Here is a 21,817-nt window from a genome sequence, read left to right on the forward strand (position 1 = left end):
GCAGGAGGTTTTTGCTGGGTTTGCTGATTTGCACACTTAGTGATGTAGACAGACACCTGGGATGGAGCTGGGAATGGAGAGGAAGCTGCCTCCTGCTCTGGAGAGCGGTCTGCCCAGATCTGGAAGGAACACAGGCAGGAGAGAAGGCAGCAGGAAAAATCCTGTTCTTCCCATTCTATTTTAACCAAGAGCTTTCTTCTCTTCCTTTGGAGCTGTCAGCACCTGATCATTAGGATTAATGAACGTGCACAGAAACATTGGGTTTCCATCATTGCTGTTTTCTTGCAAAGAAGAAAAGGGGGAAGTATTCTTTCAGCTCCTGCTGATACCATCAGATGTGTGCTGATCCCTTATTTTTTTCCACCCAGAATTTAATCCTGCCTAGCTCAAGGTTAACAGCTAAGCCAGAATCACAGCTTGCTGCAGAAGATTCGGAGCTTCCCAGCTCCCAGATGGTGTTCAAGGCATTGGAATGTGCAGCATTTCTAAACAAGTTGCTTTTAATGCAGCTCACCCGGTGTTTCACTGCAGTCCCTGTTCTTCTGTATTTAAACCTCAAATCTGTGGCAGATTTGATAGTGGCTCCATGGCAGGACTGGGCTCTAAGTGATGGATGCTCCATCCATGGAAGTTTTCAAGGCCAGGTTGGACAGGCTTGGAGCATCTTGGGACAGTGGGAGATGTCCCTGCCCCTGGCAGGGTTTGGAACAAGATGATTTTTAAGGTCCCTTCCCAAACCATTGTGGGATTTGATGAAGTTCACAGCACTCAGCCTGACCTTCCTTTCACTTAAAAGCAGTGACTCATAAACTGGATTTTGCTCCACATTTCTGTTTTCCTATGCTTTTGTAAGGCACGATTCCTGAGGAATTGGGGTTTTAAATAACCAGCAGCGCTGCCCTGTGCCAGCAGGGATCCGAGCAGAGCTCTGCTATCCAGCCTCTGCCCTGACCTACACCAATCCCGACTGTCTCCCGAGCAGCCATGTCCCGTTTCCTTGAATTGTCTCCCGGTTTTAAGATGGGAACAAATATATTCAGGGAGGACTACAATGGGAGCAGAACCCTCCTCCAGCCCGCGGTGCCGGACACAGGTTTAGTCATTATCCCGAGGGGAAGGACGTGTGCTCCGACCCACCCAGCTCCGGCTCCTCCTGCCACGTTTGTGCCTCTGTGTCCCTTCGTCACCCAGTGTGGCGACCCTGATCCACAAGTGTGTCCATAAAGTGTCCCTTTAGCCATAAATGTGGTTATTTTACATTGGCATCTGCAGTGGGAGCATCTGTGCTGTGTGAGGCAACAGGAGCTGTGCCAGGGAGGTTCAGGTTGGACATTGGAGGGATTTTCTCATCGAAAGAGTGAATAAATATTGGAATGGGCTGCCCAAGGATGTGGTGGGGTCACTGGCCCTGGAGGTGTTTAAGGAAAGGCTGGATGCGGCACTCAGTGCCATAGTCTAGTTGACAAAGGGATGTTTGGCCACCATTTGGGACTTGATCATTTCAGGTCTTTTCCAAATGAATTTGTTCTATAATTCTGCTTTGGGGGCTGCCTGCTTACACTGGACCTCGATTTTTGGGGGGCTACCCTGCCCTGAAATGTGTTTCTCCCAGGTGCTGTCAGTGTGGAGGGGGAGTGTGTTCCCCAAGCCTTCTCCTTCCATCAAAGGCAGCCCCAGACCTGCTTTAAAGTGTACCCTGACCCATAAAAGTGGATGTTTTGTACTGATAGTCATTATTTTGTATTTTTTGTCCCTGGATTTTGGGGGACCTCTAGCCCTGAGCCCAGTTCCTCCTGGGCTCTGTGACCACTGAGGGGGATCCCCAAGCGCTCTCCTTCCACCAAACCCAGCCCCAGACTCTCTCTAAAGCATTCCCTGACCCATAAATCTGGCTATTTTGTAACGATAAACTTGTTTTTTATTATTTCACCCAGGTTTCTGGGGGACCCCTGAGCTCTTTGAGCACTGAGGGGACTCCCCAGGTGCTCTCCCGTCCAAATTCGCCCGTGCCCGGGGGCCGATCCTGCCTCGCTCCTCACTGGCGCCGGGTCCGGCTGCGAGCAGCCGCGCCGGGAAGCAGGGAAGGAGGAGAAGAAGGAGGGAAGGAAGGGAAGAGGGAGGGAAGGAGGGGAAAAGGGAGGGAAGGAGGGGACGGGCAGCGCCGCGTCCCCCCCGCCCTCAGCGCGGCCGCGCCTCGGGGCCGCGCGCGGCCGCCGGTTCCGCCTCCTCCGCCGCCTCCCCGCGGCCGCCGCCGCCATGTTGGATGGTGCGTGTGGGTGTCAAGCGCAGCCCGCGGCCGCCGGGCACCGGGACACCGGGACACCGCGCCCGCCCCGCGCCCGCAGGTCAGCGCGGCTCCCGCGGGCTGCGGGACGGGGTGTGGGTGGGGGGGGAACGGGCGGGCAGCCCCCGCAGCGCCGGCTTTCCCCTCGGCGGGGCGCGGGGTGGGCGCGGGAAGGGCCCCCGGGGGTCCCCGCGGGGAGGGCGCGGGGCCGCGGTGGCCTTTGTTGTCGCCGGTGGGTGGCTGGGCGGGCGGCGGCGGGGACGGGCTGGGTCTCCGCGGCTCCAAGTTTGGGCCTGGCTCCCGATGGGCCTCCCGGGGCTGCGGGGGATGGCGGCGCCTGCGGGCTCGGGGGGCTCCCGGCGGCGGCGCTGGGGCGGGGGGGCTCCGGTCCGCCCGGTCCGACCCCCGCCCCGGCGTTGTTCACCTCCATCGTGGCGGGGCGGGGGATATTTTGTTGTATTTTCAGCAATATCGTTGTTTGGGAGACGTGTGTTAATGCTTTTAATGATTTTTAAGGGTCTGTTTTGTATAGGGGGATTGGACTAGATGATCTCCAGAGGTCCCTTTCAACCCTAATAATTCTGTGATTTCCTGTGGTTCTGTGATATTCTCTATATATATATTTACACCGATACATACTTACATATATTTAAAAAAAAAATTACCTGCAGTACCTGTGATGCTAGAGATTAGGGTTGGGTAGTCAGCGAGCTGTATTACATTATTGCTGTGAAATATATTGAAACAGTAATTATCACAGGCTGCCCGCAATGGAAGTCCCCTATTTTAAAGCCGTAAGGCTTTAATGTAAATGTTAAAATATTCATGTTAAGGTTTAAAGCTCTAAGGCTTTAAAACTGGTAGCGTTTGGTCTCAGTTTTATGGGTGTGTAATGCTTCCCCCTCCCCCTTCTCAAGTATGCTATCGACACTGATCTGAAAAGCCAAATGAGATTTTAAATTTACAGCACTTGGACGTATTTCTTCTTCTCATCTATTAAGAAAACAACCTGAATTATCTACATGCTCATCCATTTTCAACAGGAGGCCTAAAAGACTTGTTAGGATTGTGAAGCTGTTGCAGATGTTACGGGCTGTAGAGTCTGACTTGAGGAGTTCAAAATGCAAATCAGGCCACGAGATTAAGTTTTATTATTCTCCCCACTGAAATACGTGTTTTATGGTAATACAGAACTCTTGCATAATTTCGGTGTGTTGCTGTGTTTCGTGAGACACAAGGTCATAGGAAATTGTATTTTTGGGGTGTGAAATGTGGGATGAATGATTTTTTTTTTAAATCAGAAATATATTGTAATGGTATCTTTAGCAAAATGCAGCCTGTTTAGGAGTTACTTCTAAATATGTTTGTCTTGGCTGATTCTCAGATGTGTTATTTTTGAACAAACTCGAGTGTAGACTTTTATTGGGAAGAATCAAAACTTTTGATAAATTTTCCTTTATGAGCTCCAAGTAATGGTAAACTAGCTCGACAGAATTTCAGAGATAATCTTACCCTTATTAAATATTTAACTATGTTATCAAGAATTATCAAGCACAAATGACCCATGAGTGTGCATTCCTGAAGGCGGATTCCGATAAGCCCAAATTGACTGTGGGTTCCATTTGAGGAAGTTTGACTTGGGGGTGCTGATTTTTTGTAACTTCCTCTATGCCATGAAGTTACTCTGCAACATTACACCTGTGTCACAACAGCTCTCTGACACAGCAGCTTGACTTTTACATCTGCTGAGGAATGGAAATTGTTATCAGCCTTTAAGAAATGCAAGGTAGCACTCACAGGATCTTTGAATCCCAGAATGGGTTGGGTTGGAAGGGACCTCAAAGCTCATCCAGTCCCACCCCTGCTATGGCAGGGACACCTTCCACTATCCCAGGTTTTTCCAAAAAAGGTCCAGTCTGGACTGGGACACCTCCAGGGATCCAGGGGCAGCCACAGCTTCTCTGGGAACCTGTGCCAGGGCCTGCCCACCCTCCCAGGGAGGAATTCCTTCCCAATATCCCATTCAATGCTGCTCTCTGGCAGTGGGAAGCTGTTCCCCCTTGGCTGTCACTCCAAGCCCTTGTACATAAGTATCCTCTCTCCATGGGCTTGTCTCCTGAGAAAAAGCAGACTTGTTCCCTAGGTAGAAGCTAAGCAGTGGTGGGTAATATTTGGGCTAAAATAGTGTTGTTTATGAGTTGCCTGATGGGTGTGGAAGGACCAGAGGAGAGACCCCTGACTGTCAGGTAGCTTGGCTGGTGATGTTCATGTTGGTTTTCACTTCCATTATTCCTCCAGTCACATTTCATGAAGAGCTCACAAACATCTGATGTCCAGTATAATGCAGGCAGCAGAAATGAATTCAGCTTGCACTGACCACATCATTATTTACATAACTGGTTAATCATGCTAGTTTTGTTCCAGCTGTCAGCCATTTGATTGCTTTAAAACTTGGAGCTTTTAAGAAGTCTCAAATCTTGGATCACTGCTGGGAAATGCCAAAGGCCTAATTTGTTACTTCATAAAAATGCTGATAGTCTCTCTTGATACAGAAATCAGGGTTTTGTTTCTATGGTTGGTTTTTTTTTTTTTCTTTTAGAGAGAGAGAGAGAGCAATCATTAAATGATAATCAGTTTAGGGGAAATACATTAAAGAGTAGTTATGATGTTCCTGATCTTGCTTTTCTTAGGTCTCATACGTGGGATGGGGAAATGACTCTGGCTTTTGCTTGGTGTAGAAGAATATAAGTTACTCTAATACCTTTCTTTAATGACTGGTACTCAGGAAGCAACTTCCCAGTCTTGCAGGGCCATATTTGCAGAGTGCTAAAGTGTCCCTTGGGATGTTGCTAATAGAAAATGAAATGTGCCTGCTTTGTAGGAACGCCTGTAATGTTCTTTTCCCACTTCGCCTCGCTCTGATCTGCGCAGGGAAAATATCGAAACGTACCAGCATCCTGCTGGCTTAAGTGCTTCAAAGAACAGCAGGTTTTTGTGTGTTTCAGTAGGCTGGCTGCTCATTAAGAAGGCAGGAGGCTCCATGGAGGAGAACAACATGGATTGCTGTCCTCTGGAATGAAACCTGCCGCGGCTGATTGTAGGTCTGCTAGCGTTGGTGTGCTCCAGGTTTGGTACAGACTGGGCTGTGCTGAATAACAGACCCTAAAAAGCCTGAGTTAATCAGTTTAGCTGGTTGTTACAGGACTGCTTTCCTGTTCTGTGTGGAGAAAGAATTCAGAATGGTTGAATGTGAGTGAATTCAGAGACTGTGGGCTTCAGGATGGATCTAGGGCTCAGTGGCTGTTGGGCTGAGCCTCTCGGTGAGTGGTGCAGCAGGCAGAAAGTTACAGGAAAACTGGTATTCTTTATTTATCATTTTACAAATAACAGGTTTGTCTCTGGTTTCCAGATTTGGGGTTTGCTTGATTTTATGATGCTGCTCCAGACCACTGATAAAGGCAAAGTACTTGGGTCAGAAGGTTCTGTGGTGTCTTCTGTAGGTTACCAGTGGTTGTAGGCAGAGTTTAAGGAGAGTAGCCTAAGTTACTAAGTACCAAGACTGAGTTCAATGTAAATATCTATTAGTTGAGTTTGTATGAATGATGATACTAATTAGAAAATCAGTGTAGGAGTACTTTGTGTTTGTTGGTTGCACTGGCACTGGAGATGTCTGCAGAATTCAGTTTGTAATTCACTATTGTGCCTTTCTATATGGAAATATAACTTTGAGTCATGCTAGCGAGATGCTTTTCTTCTGTATAGATAATTTTCAGCTCATTTTTCTGGTATTGTCACAAAAACTGAACTTGAATTGATCTCAGAGCCAATACCCTGTGTTACATTAATTGTTAATAGCGTGTCTCTCTGTTTCCTGTCACCCAGGGCTGTTAACATAAATGCCTCTAACTGGTGCCTCGAGCTTGTGTTCAAGGTCAGGCCTGGGCTGTTCCCGCCTCCTGTGCCTTGGCTTGCCAAATCCAGCTCCGTGCAGGTGGGGTAGCAGGAGCTCAGGCTCGGACAGGTCCCCACTGGCAGTGGGAGTGCAGCTGCCTCTGCTCTGGGACTGGGTGAAACCAGTCCCAGCCCAGGCCTGGGTGCAGCTCCACCTTGGAGGCTCCCCTTATCTGTGTTTTGTGCTGGAGGTGGCTGGGGGAAGTTTGAAGGAGTCTCAAACACACGCTTGTTTTGTTGTCGTGATCCATACCATTTGTTTTGAAGGCACAGTTTTCCTTCCACCATCAGGAGTGGAGCTCCCCGAGCTGCCTCAAGTAATTAGCTGAAATTTGTGCATGAGACCTCTGCAGTTTCCTTCCACCCTGTTCCTGCTCCTGCCTTTGAGAGCTGTTTTAGCCATGTCGTCTGCAGTGCCTGAGCCTCTCATGTCACCATGCAATAAATCCTAAATGGTCATGAGGTCCAGGAGAGTTTGGAGGGTGGCCCAGGCAGGAGAAGGCCTCTGCTGCTTCTGCAGGCTTGGGACAGACCTGGCTCTTTGAGGCCTTTTTGTTTCTCAGAATGCAGCACTCAGTGAACAATACTTGTACAAATTAAGTCATTATTTTTTTTTTGAATGTTCAAAGCTGCTTATGAGTTTAAAACCATGCCAGACACCTTAGTTAGAGATGTTTTATGTTCACCCTACCAGACCGAAATCTGAAGACTCCCTTGCCTTGTTTTATTTTCAGTATTGCAGGAGTTATGGCAAATTTTGGGGGCTGGAGTTTTAGAACAGACTACTTAAAATACATGGTGGAGTCTGGGGGTCATGGCTAAAATTCAGCAGCCAGCCACTGATTTAATCTCTCTCCTGTATAACCTCATAGAGACTCCCCTGCCCTTCTGGAGATGTCACTTACATAATATGATGGCTTTTAAAATCCACCTGGGAGTTTTCATTATTTAAAAGCAGAAACCCAGGCAGAGCAAGCTCCCTGCTTCTGTTGGATGGGTTTGAGTTTTGCCACCAAGAAATGCTACAACACACGTGGTACCCCTGCTAGGGAAAAATACCAGCACGGGTGGCAGGGTACTAATGTTCTTTTACAATTTTATCTTTATTCTCCCAAATCATATTAATTTCTAGACTTAACATCAATTTAGTAGTTTCTGAACCTCTGCAAGGGCAATGGTCTTTTCAGAGCTTTGCTAGAACAAAGACATTTTAAGAATCTTAATAGAGAATCGTATAATCTTATTACAACTGCTCCTGTTTAAATCACTTCCTTGTACTTAAATAACAATCTGTCAGCAGCTATTTCTTGATTGTAGTTTTTGTCAGTTGCAATTTATCCCCCTCCCTGGTTTGGTTGAAGTTTTTTTTTTTCCCCCCCCGATTGTGCAACCTTTAGGTTGGCAAAGCTTCTTTCTCACACAGTTCTTCTGAGTCCACTGGGAGTAATTGCATGAGTAAATTGCTCACTGGTGTAAGAGCTGTGCAGTTCACAAGTAAAACCTTTGTGGGACAAACCCCACTGAAACAACTGATACAGACAGTTCTGGTATTCCTCAGGGAGAGACCAAACAAAGTCTTTTTAAAGGTAACTTCCTCCCCTGAGATGGCAGCACAAAAGAATCCCTCAGACTCGTTTCCCTCTAGGTGGGAATTCTGTTCCCAGGAGGTTCCTCGTGGGCATGAGGAGACCCCAAGCACCACCTTAGTTTTATCATTCTGATTTTTATTTATTTCTTTCTTTTTAGTGATGATGATTTCTTCAGCCAAATCTGTTGACCCAATTGCTGCTGAAGCTGCTTTTCTACTGACTTTCAGCTCTGTTTGGACAGGGATGAGGCTTGTGACAACAGCAGTAAGGCAGAGATGTTTGCTCTAACCTATGAAATCAGCCAGAATTGAAGATCACTAATTAATCCTTATCTGCAGAGCTGTTCTAACATGCCTGTTCTCTGGTGGGGATGGTCAAGCACAGGGTGCTCTGCCACGTGGTGCACGTAAAGGAAAGCACTTCAATTGTTAGTTGAAAAACAGAACTTGAATATTTTTAATTAATCAGTGAAACACCCTCCCATTTTGTGCCATTGCTGGATTGTGACTGGTAATGCCTGGTTAGAGGTTCCTGATCAGGCATTAACCCTCAATATTCACATCCAGGGAAGATCTGATGCATCTTTAAAATGCCCCTGCCCAGGTATTTAATTATTTGATGAAAACCTCTTTCTCTAATGACCACTGGAAGGCACAAACTCCCCTCTGTTGTATTATCTAATGAAATATTTGCCTTCTGAGCCCATCCTGCCTTATTGCAGGGGTTTGATTGCTTCTTGCAGTGTTCTGCTGCTTGCAGTGATTTTTTTTTTTTAAGGATGGAATGCTTATTACCTATGAGAAGTGTTACTATATTTTGCTGCTGTTGTTGAGCAGAGTTCATGAAGTTAAACTTTGTCTACCAATTTAGAAGAGTTTCTCAGAATGTCAAGATAATGCCTCTGTTGGAATGTTGTCAGATAAACAGCATAGGTGACACAGACTACTTTTCTTAGGAATATACAAATACAGATCAGAAATCACTATTTAATTCTGTCGTTTTTGAGAATATTTTCAATTTGTGTATATTTTTAAGGCAGAAATTTCTATCTGCTGCTTAGAAGAGCAGCATGACTGTCCTTGCACCAGGCTATGATCGTGGTATTTCATACTTTTTCAGCAAAGCTGCTGCTTTCTGAAGAATTTATTGGTATTTGGGTGACTCCTCTGAAAGTTATTTATGTTTATATGTTTACTGGTTCTCTTGGGAAGCTTTAATAAGGAAGCAAAATACAAGAATGTTTATAATTGGTTTGACTTGGCTTTCAGAATTCTTGTAGAGAAGCTGAAGTATAAAATCTTGAGTACAGCAAAATCACTTTTATTGCAGAGAAGCACTGAGGTAAATCATCAAAGGATTTTTAGTCTGCAAAACCGCTTAAGTGTTGTGTTTAAAATTTACAAATCGCTGACCCCTTTGTGAGACTCTGAGACAGACTGAAATGTCTGGCTCTTTTTTACGTTTGACTACCTAGTGAATAATCTCCTTTTGCCTGGCCTGCTGCTTTAAACACTCTGAGTGCTGCAATTGCCATTTTGGTGTCTGTCTACCAACCAGTAGTGGCTGTGTATATTTAATTTCATCATAATACGACCACAGGATGCCTCCAGGAGCATTGACATGGGCTTTAAAAGTCAGGACGTGTTTTATGGCTGGAGATTTGGAATTTTGGGGAGCGCTCTGCTGAAATGTTGAGGAGTGAGGAACAGCAGGAGAGTTTTGTAGCTTGTCTTTATTATTCTGTTTTTAATTTGCTTTGTGGGGTGGGTCTGTTCTGCAGGAGATGGTCTGGATCAAGCAAAGTGTGAGCACATCTTTCACTGAGGGGTGAGGGACCTGTTGGTCTGGGGCTGACTGGGATCCCTGGTTTTTAGGGCTGTTTGCTTTCAGGTGTGAGTGCAGGAAACATGCTCCAACATCCTGAATGCAGGAACACTTTTGTTCTCTATGCTCTGTGCAAAATTGTGTCTGGATGCCTTGGCTTCCAGCCAGGCTTTTAATCTCTTCTTTTTTGTGTCAGCTTGGATAGTGTATATAATACTATAGTGCCTTTTCCTGTCCCTGAAAATGCTGATTTTTAGTTTTAAGAAGGGTTTTTTTTTTCTTATTCAGAAGAAAAATAAACTTTAAAGGAGGAGGAATGTCTGTGCTGTTTTTTTATTTTTCTTTTTCGTTTCTTGTTGTAGTTTATGCTTTATGAAAAGGCCTGAAATGTGCTGTCTAAACTTTATCTCTTGTCACACAAATTCAAAATTTAGAAACGGGGCAGGGCAAGGTAGGAAGGGGTCTCAAGGTAATTTGGAGTGAGAGAAGGGGAGAATTAAAAACACATTCAGTGCCCATCAGACATGTGAAATGGATGTGCCTTTAGATGCCACAGGGCTTATTCTTCCATCCAGCTTGACCAGTCTTTTGTCAAAACTCCTATTTTAACTATTTAAATAAACTACGGTGACTTTGGCATTCTCTCCCTTCATGGGAAAGCCGAGTAAAAGAGAATTTAGCCCCGCCTGCCGCTTCTATGCTAAACAGATGCAAATCAGAGCTCCCTTCCTCCAGTTGCCTCTTCTCTCCTCCTGGGTTTCATTGTTTTGATGAAAGCTGTTCTGGTGCCAACTCCCAGCCCAGAGGGCAGGTGAGAGGAATTAAAAAAATCCCAGATTCCAGCTCGGTGATTAACATATCGTTTGGAGCTTGTAATGTCATCCTTGCACACAAAACAAAGTCACAACAGCTTCACAGAGCAGAGGTTTGTCAGAAAGAGGAACATCAAAGTGGCAAGAAAAGAGGAGTTTATTTAAAATATAGCAGAAAGACTTAAAACATTCGTGCTCACCTATGAGAGCTATTAAAAATTAAAAAGAAGCCTTTGAAGGCAAGCATTAAAGATTTAATAGTATTAATTGAATTAAGCCGTGGGAGTTGAGGATATGTAGACACATGTGTGAGTGTGTGTTCTGAGACATGGTCCGTGTTAAGGCAGCAGAGTGCTGAGACCTCATTAGCTGTACTTGCTGTACAAGGGCTACCTTAACAAACCCTATTTATTCCTGGGGTTAATTAGAGATACCATTAGAACTGGCAGTGTAAACACAAGGAAGGCACTTGGAGAGATGGAAGACTGCAGAGCCCACCAGCCTTGGCATCCCTGGGCAAGGCAAAGCAGGCAGAGTCCTTTCCAATCTATATTTAAGGATAATTTTGTTTATATCATTAAGGCTGATTTTTTTTTTTTTTTTCAAGAATAGATTCCTTCCCCTTTGTTGTGAGAGCAGTAACTTAATACTGTTGTACTCTAGCCACAGGTATGGGCTTTTTTTTTTTGGCAGCTAAACTTCCATGTTACTTGATAATTATTTTCTTTTAAGACTGGCTGATTTTGGTAGCTTTTTAGCTTTTCTTCTGCACAGAACTTTCACTGTTAGGAAGACTTCTTGCTGGAGGAAGAAGTTTGTCTGTAAATAGACACAAAAATAAAATCACAGTTCAGGGTGATTGCAGTAACCTGGTGGGGGGGTTTTGTTGTTTTATTTTGGTTTTTTTTTTTTTTTTTTTTTTGCAAATTAAATACTCAATTTAAGGCTTAACATATTTGCATTGTACATGAAAAAGCAGGGAAAACCCAAATCCTTGTATCATTTCTAGAAAGAAAAAGCACTGAAAGCTCCTTGCAAGCCTGCAGGTGCCTTGGCTAAGGAGGGCCATGTCCAGGGGGAGCAGCTCCAGGAGGATTTGATGGCTCTGGGAGTCCTGGTGTGGAGAGGCACCTCCAGCCCCGTGCAGAGGGATGCAGAGCTGAGGGAGATCTCAGTACATTCATTTCTCCTTCTTCAGGGAGGTGGCTGCTGGCAGTGTGGGGAGGGTTGTTGCAGATGTAGTTACCAAATGATTCAGCACGAGGCCGTGCCACAGACTGGAGGAATATTGATGAATTCATTACTGCTCTCTGATGGATGTTAATGGGCCAGAATTTCTTCTGTGCGTTTGGACTAGGTGGAAAGCTCTTAAAAAAAAAAAAAAAAAAAAGAGAAAATTGAGTTGGTGAATTTTTAAGCCACTTTTGTGTTCTGCTTCTAAATCTAACGAGGGAATGTTTTTAATGACTTGCATGAAAACAATGGTCAGAACAATAATCACCAGGCAGCTCTAGGAGGGACAGGGAGGAGCAGTGCTACTCCAGGGATTTATTGCCTTTTATTCAATATATCCCAAGCCACAATCAGCTGCTTTAGAAACAGAGGTGTGTCTTGCCTTTTCCATGTGGGTTCCTTAGGAGATATCTTGAGTTCCAAGGCCATGATCCAGTTGCTGCTTGCAGGGTATCAAAGCTGAGGGGTAGAAGATGTTCTCTGCAAGAGCTGACTGGAAGAAAATGACCTTTAATGAAGGAACAGGCACAGATGCTTTTGAGTAACAAGCCTTTGTCATCCTCTTTGAAACGAACAAGCTGCCTCCCACTCAAATAATTTTCCGTCTAAATATCCAGAATAGATAAAAGAGGAGGTAGAATTTTACTGCTGGAGGATAGATTCAGAAAACTTGAGGAATTGTTATGCTGACAGCTGAAAATTTCTGTATATCTGCATAGGAGAATGTGGGATTCACTGGCATTATTAAACCAGATTTTTTTTTCTTAATTCTACAAAAATCAACAAAATAATAATAAAATAACAAATATTTTTATTATTGATCAAGCATGACTTTTTTGTGCATGAATGAAGGAATTGGAAAGTTTGAAGCAGAAAAAAAAGAGGCAAAATCATTCTGTCAAATGTGCTGATATTTAAAAAAAAATCTTTAAGTGATTCACTTCTGTTAAAGCTGAACTTAAAAGTACAGCTCAGAATCAGGAACTGGGGCACCACAGAAGTTGACCAAAGAGAATTATTTTTATATTATTCATTATTCTTGAGTTCTATTTCCTGGGAGGCAGAATCCAGTGTAGATCCAGGTTGCTGGTGGCACAGCTGGGACCTCTCCTCTGGAATTGCTCCTGCCAAGGTGGTGGAGCTGGACACGTTAGACAGGTCTGAGAGGAAGAGGGAGAAGAGGTGGGCTGGTTTGGGAAGGATTTTGGAAACTGTGGTGTGTGCAATATGGAAAGATAGGAGGAGTCAGAGGGAAAGCTGAACATTTGGTGTTGCAGGACAGAGCTAAAAATCAGGGTGGGAAAAGGGCAGGGCTAAGATTTTATGAAATGTGATAATTTGGAGAGTGAAGGACCAAATTTCCTCCTGGAATGTGGAATTGCTTTGTCCCTAGGCAGGAAAAGGAGATTTCCCAGAACCCCAGCCTGCAGTCCTTGCAGTCACCTGCTGAACCAAGTCCCAAAGCTAAACCATCAACTTCAGCTCCAGTTTGAGCTTCCCAGGTGCAGCTTTGCCTGGTGAGCTGGAACTGGAGACTGCTGTTGAAATGCCTGGTGCTCCCCTTATTTGGGGTGTTCTTTCGAGTAATTAGAGTGACCTTGGCTTAATTGCTTGGGTGACATGGTCTGTGGAGAGGCAGGAGCTGCAGAATCCCATCCTCACCTGTGGCTCCAGAACCTTCTTGCAGTGAGGATTTTGGGATGTGTTTCCTACTTTACACTCTTACAACAATTTATTCACAGAATCCCAGAGTGGGCTGGGTTGGAAGGGACCTTAAAGCTCATCCAGTGCCACCCCTGCCAAGGCAGCCACTGTCCCAGGCTGCTCCAAGCCCTGTCCATTGTGGCCTGGAACACTTCCAGGGATGGGGCAGCCACAGCTTCTCTGGGAACCTGTGCCAGGGCCTCACCAGCCTCTTGGGGAAGGATTTTCTCCTCAACTCCAGTCTCATGAGCAGACAGCTCCTGTACCTGAATTTCTGAGGTTTAAAGCATTCTGATGTTTGCTCTCATAGTTGAATTCAGGACATTGTGGTGACTTTTCAAGATGATTGTGCAAAATCTGGTGGCTGTGAGGGAAGGTACTTGAAATTTTATGCCATGAATGGACATTGATGAATGTAAGTAGGATATTAAATCAATCTCTGTTTTCTTTTGCAGGCTTGTAGTTTGTGCTGGCAGGAAGCACACTTAATTAAAATGAAAAAAAAATAGTGTTTGGATGTATGGACAGGTATTTCTTGGCATCTTGTACTTCTTGAATAATCCTTTTCCTTAGAAATCAATGTCATAAAATAAAAGTATTAATCCTTCAGCTTCTACCAGTAGTAACATGGAGAGTTAAACTGTTTCCCTCCTCTAATCTTTGTCAGGGTGAGCATTTGCCTTTGGCCTGCTGAGTGTATTAATGTGGTTTCATGTCTGGTGTGTGTAGGAGGATGGGAGAAACTGCACTTGGTGATGTTTGCTTCATATTAATAAAGGTGCAAAATCAATTTAGTTAATGAAATCATCAGGTAATCTTAAGTAGCAGGTATCTTCCCAAAATACATCCCCAAAATATGGAGTCTGGTACGTGAGCACACATCTAGGTGAATATGAATTTTAAAAATTGCAGTTCTATAGGAAAATACTGGGGTTTAAAGAAGGGAGCTGACATTTTGTGCTCTTGTATTTTTTGCAGTTCTTCCTGTGTTCGAGCTGGTGTGTGAGGGCCTGAGCAGGTGCCTGTCACCCCAAAACAGCCTAAGTGACAAGGCTGGATTTTCTAATTAGAAATAGATTCTGAGGCACATCCTCTGGCAAGAATATTGGATATCCTCTTCCTTTCCAAAAGGAAAATGTGAAAGGAGAGAAGTGTCTCCTACTGCCCTTAATTCAGTTGACAATACAATTCAAGTATACTTGGTAAGCTGAATTTATTTCAGATTGTTACCTTTCAGTCAAGGCACACATTGGGTGGTCTTTTTTTTTCTCCTCAATTTGTGAGAAAATGGATGAAATGCTTTCCTTGAAACAGGTAATCCTCAGAGAACAAATTCCTTTGGGGAGGTATTTTCACTGCCCTGTTGGATTAATTTGCATTTGGCATTCCTGCTCTGGTGTGTAATTCTGCAATATCCCGATATTCACTGCACACCTGCTGCATGCAGAATAAACTGAGATGTGCCCATGCCAGACAATACCCTTTTCCTGACCCAGAGATGGGGTAACTGAGAGGTATTTTGAAAACTTTTATTCCATTTTCAGTCTTGTGAGAAGGGTGAGACAATACAGATGTTAAAATTCACACCATCACGATCAGAAGCCAACTATTTGTTAATTACAATACATTTTAAGTGTTTCTTGGTCTATCAGCTTTAGCCACACCATGCTGTAGATGCCTTAAAGCAAATAATCTAAAATTACCCCTTGTGGGTCCTACTGCAATGCATCTTTCCTAGTTCTATTTCTCCATAGTATTTAGTCTTAATTACTAGTTTTAAATTTAGTCTTAATATTCTGCAAAGTCTTTTAGCCTTATCTTATCATAGAAAACCAGTCAGCCAACTTAGATTGATCAATAATCTCTGAAACAAACAAAAAAATTAAATATTATAAAAAAATTAGTAAGTGAACAACTACAAAAAAACCACATCAAACCTGCAAACATGCCCACAGTGCAAGTGGCACTGTGGGTGACACTTGACCTGGCTGGAGAAGGAGGAATGTGTTATTTTTAGAGAGCTGTTGTCAAAGCATGTAATCCTAAAATTAGATCCCGGTGCAGGTCGGATTTGGGTCGTGAGTGGTGATCTGCAGGTCTGGCAGAGCTGTCCCCTCTCCCAGCCCTTCAGAGCACATTTACAGCCCCTGTCCTTGATTGCAGCTGCAAAGGCCAGTGCAGTTGGGGGTGACAAAACCCCAAAGGGCCAGTGACAAAACCCCACAAAGGCAAGGGAGCTGGGGGTGACAAAACCTCACAAGGGCCAGTGACAAAACCCCACAAAGGCAAGGGAGCTTGGGGGTGACAAAGCCCCACAAATGCTGGTGGAGCTGGGGTGACAAAGCCCCAGCAGCTGTGGCTTGGCAGGTCCCAAAAGGACGTGGCCAGGTGGTGCTGCTGTGTGAGGCAGGTTGGAGATTTGCTCCTCACTCCCCTTCCCATCCACTTTGAGAAATGAGCTTCCCATGGAGCTCAGATCCTGGGAATTTAAGGAGACAAGACTTAACAAAAGGTGGTATGGAGAAAACAGAACCAGATTTGTGTCTGTAAATCTCTTTTACAGCTAAAAGTCTGCTCAAGCTGGAGCTCCTTTCCCTCAGTGAGGCTGAGACAGGACTGTAAAACCAGTGCAGAATCAAACCTTGGCTCTCATGAATATGCATAAATTTGAAGGAGAATTATCTTTCAGCATTAACTCTTTAAATAAAGAAATAATTTGGCCACCTGCTGTCTGTGAAAGCTGACCTTGTTCTCTCATTTGTAAAAGGGAGTGGAAAGCTTCCAAAACTTTGAATTTTGAACCATTTCCTCTCCTCAGAAATTACACTGAAGACAAGCATTTAAGCTGTGAAAAATGGAAGTGAAACCTTTCATCTGGAGTTAACCCTGTTCTCCAAACCCTTTGCCAATCTGTATTTGTAACTCATTTCCTAAATAATGTTGAAGGTTGAGGAAGGGCATTGATGGGAATTTCAGGCTCTTCATTTTGCTGTTTTATTCCCATGAATTGCTGTTTTCTCTGCTGTAGAATAGCAAAAGAGAGCTAATAAGTGTTCTGCTTGTTGGCTTTTCTGTGTAGTGCCAAGTGTCTTCTGTCCTCTCAGTCCTCTCCTCCAAGTGGCCACGATGCACAGTTGCTCCTTTTCCTGTTTGGTTTTGGGATTGCAGTTGAATATTTTATCCTAGGCAGGGTAATGGTACCCTCTGGTCAGCCAGTTGTTCTCTGAGAATAATTTATGAAGAAAGAAGGAAATCAGAGAATTAGTTAAGTTTTAAAATCTATCTAGCACTCTGGATTTAGTATAAGAAAAATGGCTTTTTTCTGCATTATATTCCTGATTTTTATATGAAGGTTTGTGCTTGGTTTATTTCTGATTTCTGAGCTGTTTGTGGAAAATGAGACTTCGTAAAACGCAGTGGGCTTGGATTTAGACACACAACGAGCTATCCCAGGAAAGGCAGGGTGTGAATTCAGTGTCAGGCAGTGGGAATCCTTTTTCTCTGCTGTAAATAGGAGCTGACTTCTCGTTGGGACTGGGGTTGTGTGTGCAGGTGTGGTGTCAGTATCTGTCAGATTCCTCAGTCAGCACCTGGCAGCAGCTTCTCTGAGCCTGATCCTTGGCACACTGGCAAGAATTCCCTGATTTATCCTGGAATGCAAGTCCCTGAGCATCATCTGCCTGTGTCATTGCAGCCTGGTAGCAGGGAGAGCAGATCTCTGTGTATTCCCCCCTGAGAGGGGAAGGCAGCAAGGCTGGAATATTTTTATGTAGATTAATGTTCTGCAGATTCAGATCACAGACTGACTGAATTAATAACTATTTTCCAAAGCTCCCTTTTCATGCATGTGACTTACAGTAAATGTCTAATCTAAGGATATATGTTGTCTGTGATACTGTTAATTAAAATTTTATGCAAATGTCTGCTGAACTCCTGTTGCTTGATGTTAATTTTCACACTTGATATTAAAAGCTTTTCATATATTTCCGGTGCATGCTTAGCTGGGCTGTGCAGATATTTACCTTCAGGCTGATATAAAGGGCATTTTATCAGTGCAGACAAATCCTGGTTGGAGTTTTACATTCCAGAGGTGTGAATGGATTCTGCTGAAAGCCTGTCTATAGGTGGATTTGTGGGGCTGTTTGCTTTGAACTGAGTTTATGAAGGACTTTGTGGCTTGGCCTTGGTTCTGTGTTAGTCTCAGCAAGTTAGAGATGTTTCCTCATGCAGATTTCATTCACTGAGCTTCATCTCTTGTGAGAGAGATGAGGAGTTCAGGCAAGAATTGCTTCTGTCTGCACGGTGAGTGTAGGAAAGCACCAGGAGAATTCATTATTTGTGTAATGAATTGCTGGAATAGAAGGGCACGGGGTGTTCCCCTCCAGGTTCCCCCTGCTAACACAGGTAAGCTTCACCTTCTTGTCTGCACATCTGTTTGCTTTGCTATTGGAGATGTCAGATACTTTAAAATCAGAGAAAATGGCTTGTAGGGACCAAGAACAAAATTGAGGAAGGCTCCCCAGGACTGAACTGTTTAATTCCACAGAAATCTGCTCAAGCTTTTTTCCTGCTAACCAGAAACAGCTTTCATCAACTGGTCTCACTTTCTGCTTTCTTTGCAACTCTGCTGTTGAAAATGCAAACTCACGTTTTTGCTGAAGTTGCAAGTGCATTGTGCTTCCTTGTGGCTTGTTGTGAGAAGTTAATTCACTGATGTCTCTGGAAAAAAGAAATCTAAGCTTTCTGTGTAAGAATTTGTTAGAATGCGTTAGAAACTGTTCCTCTTTTATGCAGTTGGGGTGTTTGCCTTTTTTGATCTGTTTAATGACAAAAGAAATTGTTGTGGTGCTGCAAGATTTGGAATAATCCAGGAGAAGGCTTCCACTGTGTGGTGAGGGAGCAGAGTGAGTAAAGCAGGGACAAAACCAGAGCTCTTGGGTGAGGGTCAGTCCCACTGCCAAGGCAGGACCCTGAGTATTGGTACAGCTCCATCAGCTTTCCATCCTGTCACCCCCTGGGTGTTTATCATGAGGGTTAGAATAAATTGGTTTTTATGGGCTATGAGTAGAGTAAGATGAAAACATGTCCATCAAGAAAAGGAAAAAACAGACCTTAATGTTTCTCTCATTGAAGGCCTTGGTTTTCAGGACTGAAGACAGGAAAGTGAAGAATCCCTCAGCAATGATGGATTGATGGGTTTTGAGTCTGTTACAGAGCAACAAGTGAAATATTTAATTTCCTGGAAGTGTGTAAATTGCTGGTTTCTCTTTACCCAGTGTGTTCTCTCCTGTGTTTGCTCTGGGATTGTTTTTAAAAGTGCTCCTCCAGACTTAGAAAAGCTTCCAAAGGAATTCCTCCTTTGCTTTCTTCTCCAAAACCAAGTGCCTGCTTTCCTAGTGGGCTGGAACTGGGAGGGAATGAAGGCTCTTTGCTCTGTTTTTTTAGACCATGACAGCTTTGTGTTGCATTTAATCAGCTCCAGAAGTGATCCAGGGTTGAGTTGTTCTTACTTGCAAAGCTTAAAAGACTTGGGAGTATTTTTCCTGTGCTGTTGTGTAAAAATGGGTGGATTTGGTGCAAGAGAGAGAAAAGGGAAGCACTCTTGTGTTGTGAGGGTGGTTAATTCTTCAGGGACTTTTACATGTGAGGTGTTAAAATGATTTTTCCAAAAGCCTGTGGAGTTGTAAAGTAAAAAACTTGTATTTGACTGGGGAGATATACACACAGGTGAGGCACTTGCTCCTGTAGTGCACTTGTAAAAAGATTTTGGGAAGGCTTCTCATCCCTGGCCTTGAAATAAAGCTTTCATAAGGCAAGAATGTTTTTCATAGATTTGCAATGGGCTAAAGGGCAGGAAATGGGGTTAGGAGTAAATGTTGGTTCTCAGAGGGAAAAGCTCTTCCCAGCCAAGTGTCCTGCCAGAGATCAGTGCTCTTGCAAATACTCCCTTTAACAGATTGCCCCAAAAGAATAAGATGGCTAAATTGAAGCAAATTAGTAAAATTTGAATTGAATCTTGAATTGAAAGAAATGATGAAGGATTGAGACCTGCTGAGGGGTAAAATGGCAGGTAAAATGCACAGCGGGAAGAACCGTGTGTATCCCAAGAAATGGAGTTTAATCTGTGCATGGAAGTGGCAATTTGAAGAATTATAACAATGTCAGGTTTGACATCTGTGCTTTCCTTGTCTCCAGTGTCTCTGTGAGGGATGAGGTTGGTTCTTGGAGTGTTTGGAGGAACATTAAAGGACATCTGGAATGGGCATCTCTGTGAACGTGGCCAGCTCAGTGGCAGAGTCCCTGCTCAGTGTTTGTGCCCCTGGTGGCCCTCAGGGCTGCTCTGTGTTCATGGAATGGCCAATCTGCCAGTTTGCTCAAGTAATTTATTCCAAAGCTTAATAGGCCTCTGTTTACTTGAAACAGTGACCTTAACTAAAGAACTGACACAGCTTTCCAGCTCCACAGCTTGTCCTTGCCTTTTCTTGCCAATCATTTTGGCTTTACAATTCCATTCTCATAGAATTAAAAATTCTTCAGTGCTGTGTGAAAAACACGGAGCAGAAAGTGTGGGTCTGCTGAGTGTTGTCAAATGAACAAAGTAAATGCATTTGGGTACAAAAAGATTCCTTCTAGTCTGCTTATCATGAAAGGTCACCTTGAGTTGGAGTATGTTGGGCCACAGGATCCCTGTCCTGAGACTGAGAGGACTTTAAACCACCCAGGGTTTCAGAAATGGCTTGGTTGATTTTTTGGAAATTTGCTCGTCCTGTCTGGGTGCAGATTCCTACTGTTAGAGGGCTGCTGAACATGGAATTCCTCATGTGGTTTCATCTGAGCTTTGTAATTTCTGTAATTTAAAGTTCTAGGTAGGCTTTACATTGGAAACTAAATCTCCAGGTTAGACTTTGTTTCTGGTTTGCTTTTGAAATTTTGCCTTTGTATCAGCGTGTTTCTCTTCTTGCTTTTGTTTTGCTCAGCACTTCAGGTTTTTAATCTTAAATGTTTAATGTGACTCGTGAGAAGAAGAAGTTATTTTCAAAATCAGAAGAAATTCGAGGAGGAAAAAATTAATCTAAGAAAATTTCTCCCAAGCGTGTGTGGCTTGCTGGCTGTGCACAACAATCAGACCCAACTAACCTGCTTTGTTTTCTTCCCTCACTCAGGTCATGATTTTAATTTTCTCGTGTCATTCTCTTGAGGAGAGGAAATGATTGTAGTGGAACGTGTCACAAGCACGCCACTGCTACGGAGCCTTCGCAGTTCAGAAACGTTCCTAGAAGAGCAAATTTAGCCCTTTGCTGTTTGTGTTGTGGAATCTGTCTTGGTAAAAAGGGAAATAAAAATGACGACTTCGTCTATCCGACGGCAGATGAAGAACATTGTGAACAATTACTCAGAGGCCGAAATAAAAGTTCGGGAAGCGACCTCGAATGACCCCTGGGGTCCTTCCAGTTCCTTGATGACTGAAATAGCAGATCTGACCTACAATGTTGTGGCCTTTTCTGAAATTATGAGCATGATCTGGAAACGACTGAATGACCACGGCAAGAACTGGCGGCACGTCTACAAGGCCCTCACTCTCTTAGATTACCTGATTAAAACTGGGTCTGAGAGGGTGGCCCAGCAGTGTAAAGAGAATATTTTTGCTATCCAGACGTTGAAAGATTTTCAGTACATCGACCGAGATGGGAAGGACCAGGGCATCAACGTGAGGGAGAAATCCAAGCAGCTGGTGTCCCTTCTGAAGGACGACGAGCGCCTCAAGACAGAGAGGGCCCAAGCCCTGAAGACCAAAGAACGGATGGCTCAGGTGGCCACTGGGGTGGGCAGCAACCAGATCACCTTTGGCCGAGGCTCCAGCCAGCCCAACCTGTCCACCAGCTACTCAGAGCAGGAGTATGGAAAGTCTGGAGGATCCCCAGCATCCTACCACGGCTGTAAGTACAGCAAACACATCCCAAATCCTTTTCTGTGGAGAGCTGCTCTTGGGGCTGGGAGTGAATGGTGCCTGTGGGAGGGTGGAAATGCTGCCTGCCAGGGGATCTGGGATCTCTGTGGGTCTGCTCTGTGCTGCTGATGTCTCTGCAGATGCCTCTCCAAATATTTGCTTTGGAGAGGACGTGTGTAGTGATGGAAATCGATTTTAAAAGCCCTTGTTTACTGTCAGTTCCAAAGGTGGCGGTGCCAGGCTGCTCTTGTGAACCTGTTCCAGTGTTTGCTGTGATGGGGAGGGTGTGAAAGGGATTTCCTTTTTGTTTCTGGTTTTGAAAGGAGTGCTTGAAGACGTGTTCTTTTTGTTCAGGATGGAATCACAGGATGGTTTGGGTTGGGAGGGAATTTAAAGCTGATCTCTTTCCACCCTCCTGCCATGCTCAGGGACACCTTCCACTATCCCAGGCTGCTCCAAGTCCCATCCAGCC

General features: G+C 44.3%; 1 protein-coding gene across 2 annotated transcripts in view; it reads left to right on the top strand.

The window, feature by feature from the left end:
* Window positions 1-2,211: 2,211 nt before the first annotated feature.
* The window catches only part of EPN2 (epsin 2), a 42,120-nt gene continuing 22,514 nt past the window's right edge, over window positions 2,212-21,817 (top strand). For both annotated transcript variants that reach the window (XM_041401546.1, XM_041401547.1), the window contains exons 1-2: window positions 2,212-2,345; window positions 20,561-21,334. In XM_041401546.1, coding sequence (XP_041257480.1) covers window positions 20,740-21,334 — 595 coding nt within the window. In that variant the 5' untranslated portion in view covers window positions 2,212-2,345; window positions 20,561-20,739. The remainder of the gene's footprint in view (window positions 2,346-20,560; window positions 21,335-21,817) is intronic.

Source organism: Onychostruthus taczanowskii, unplaced genomic scaffold (genome assembly GCF_017590055.1).
Source record: "Onychostruthus taczanowskii isolate IOZ18803 unplaced genomic scaffold, ASM1759005v1 scaffold19, whole genome shotgun sequence".
Lineage (NCBI taxonomy): Eukaryota > Metazoa > Chordata > Aves > Passeriformes > Passeridae > Onychostruthus > Onychostruthus taczanowskii.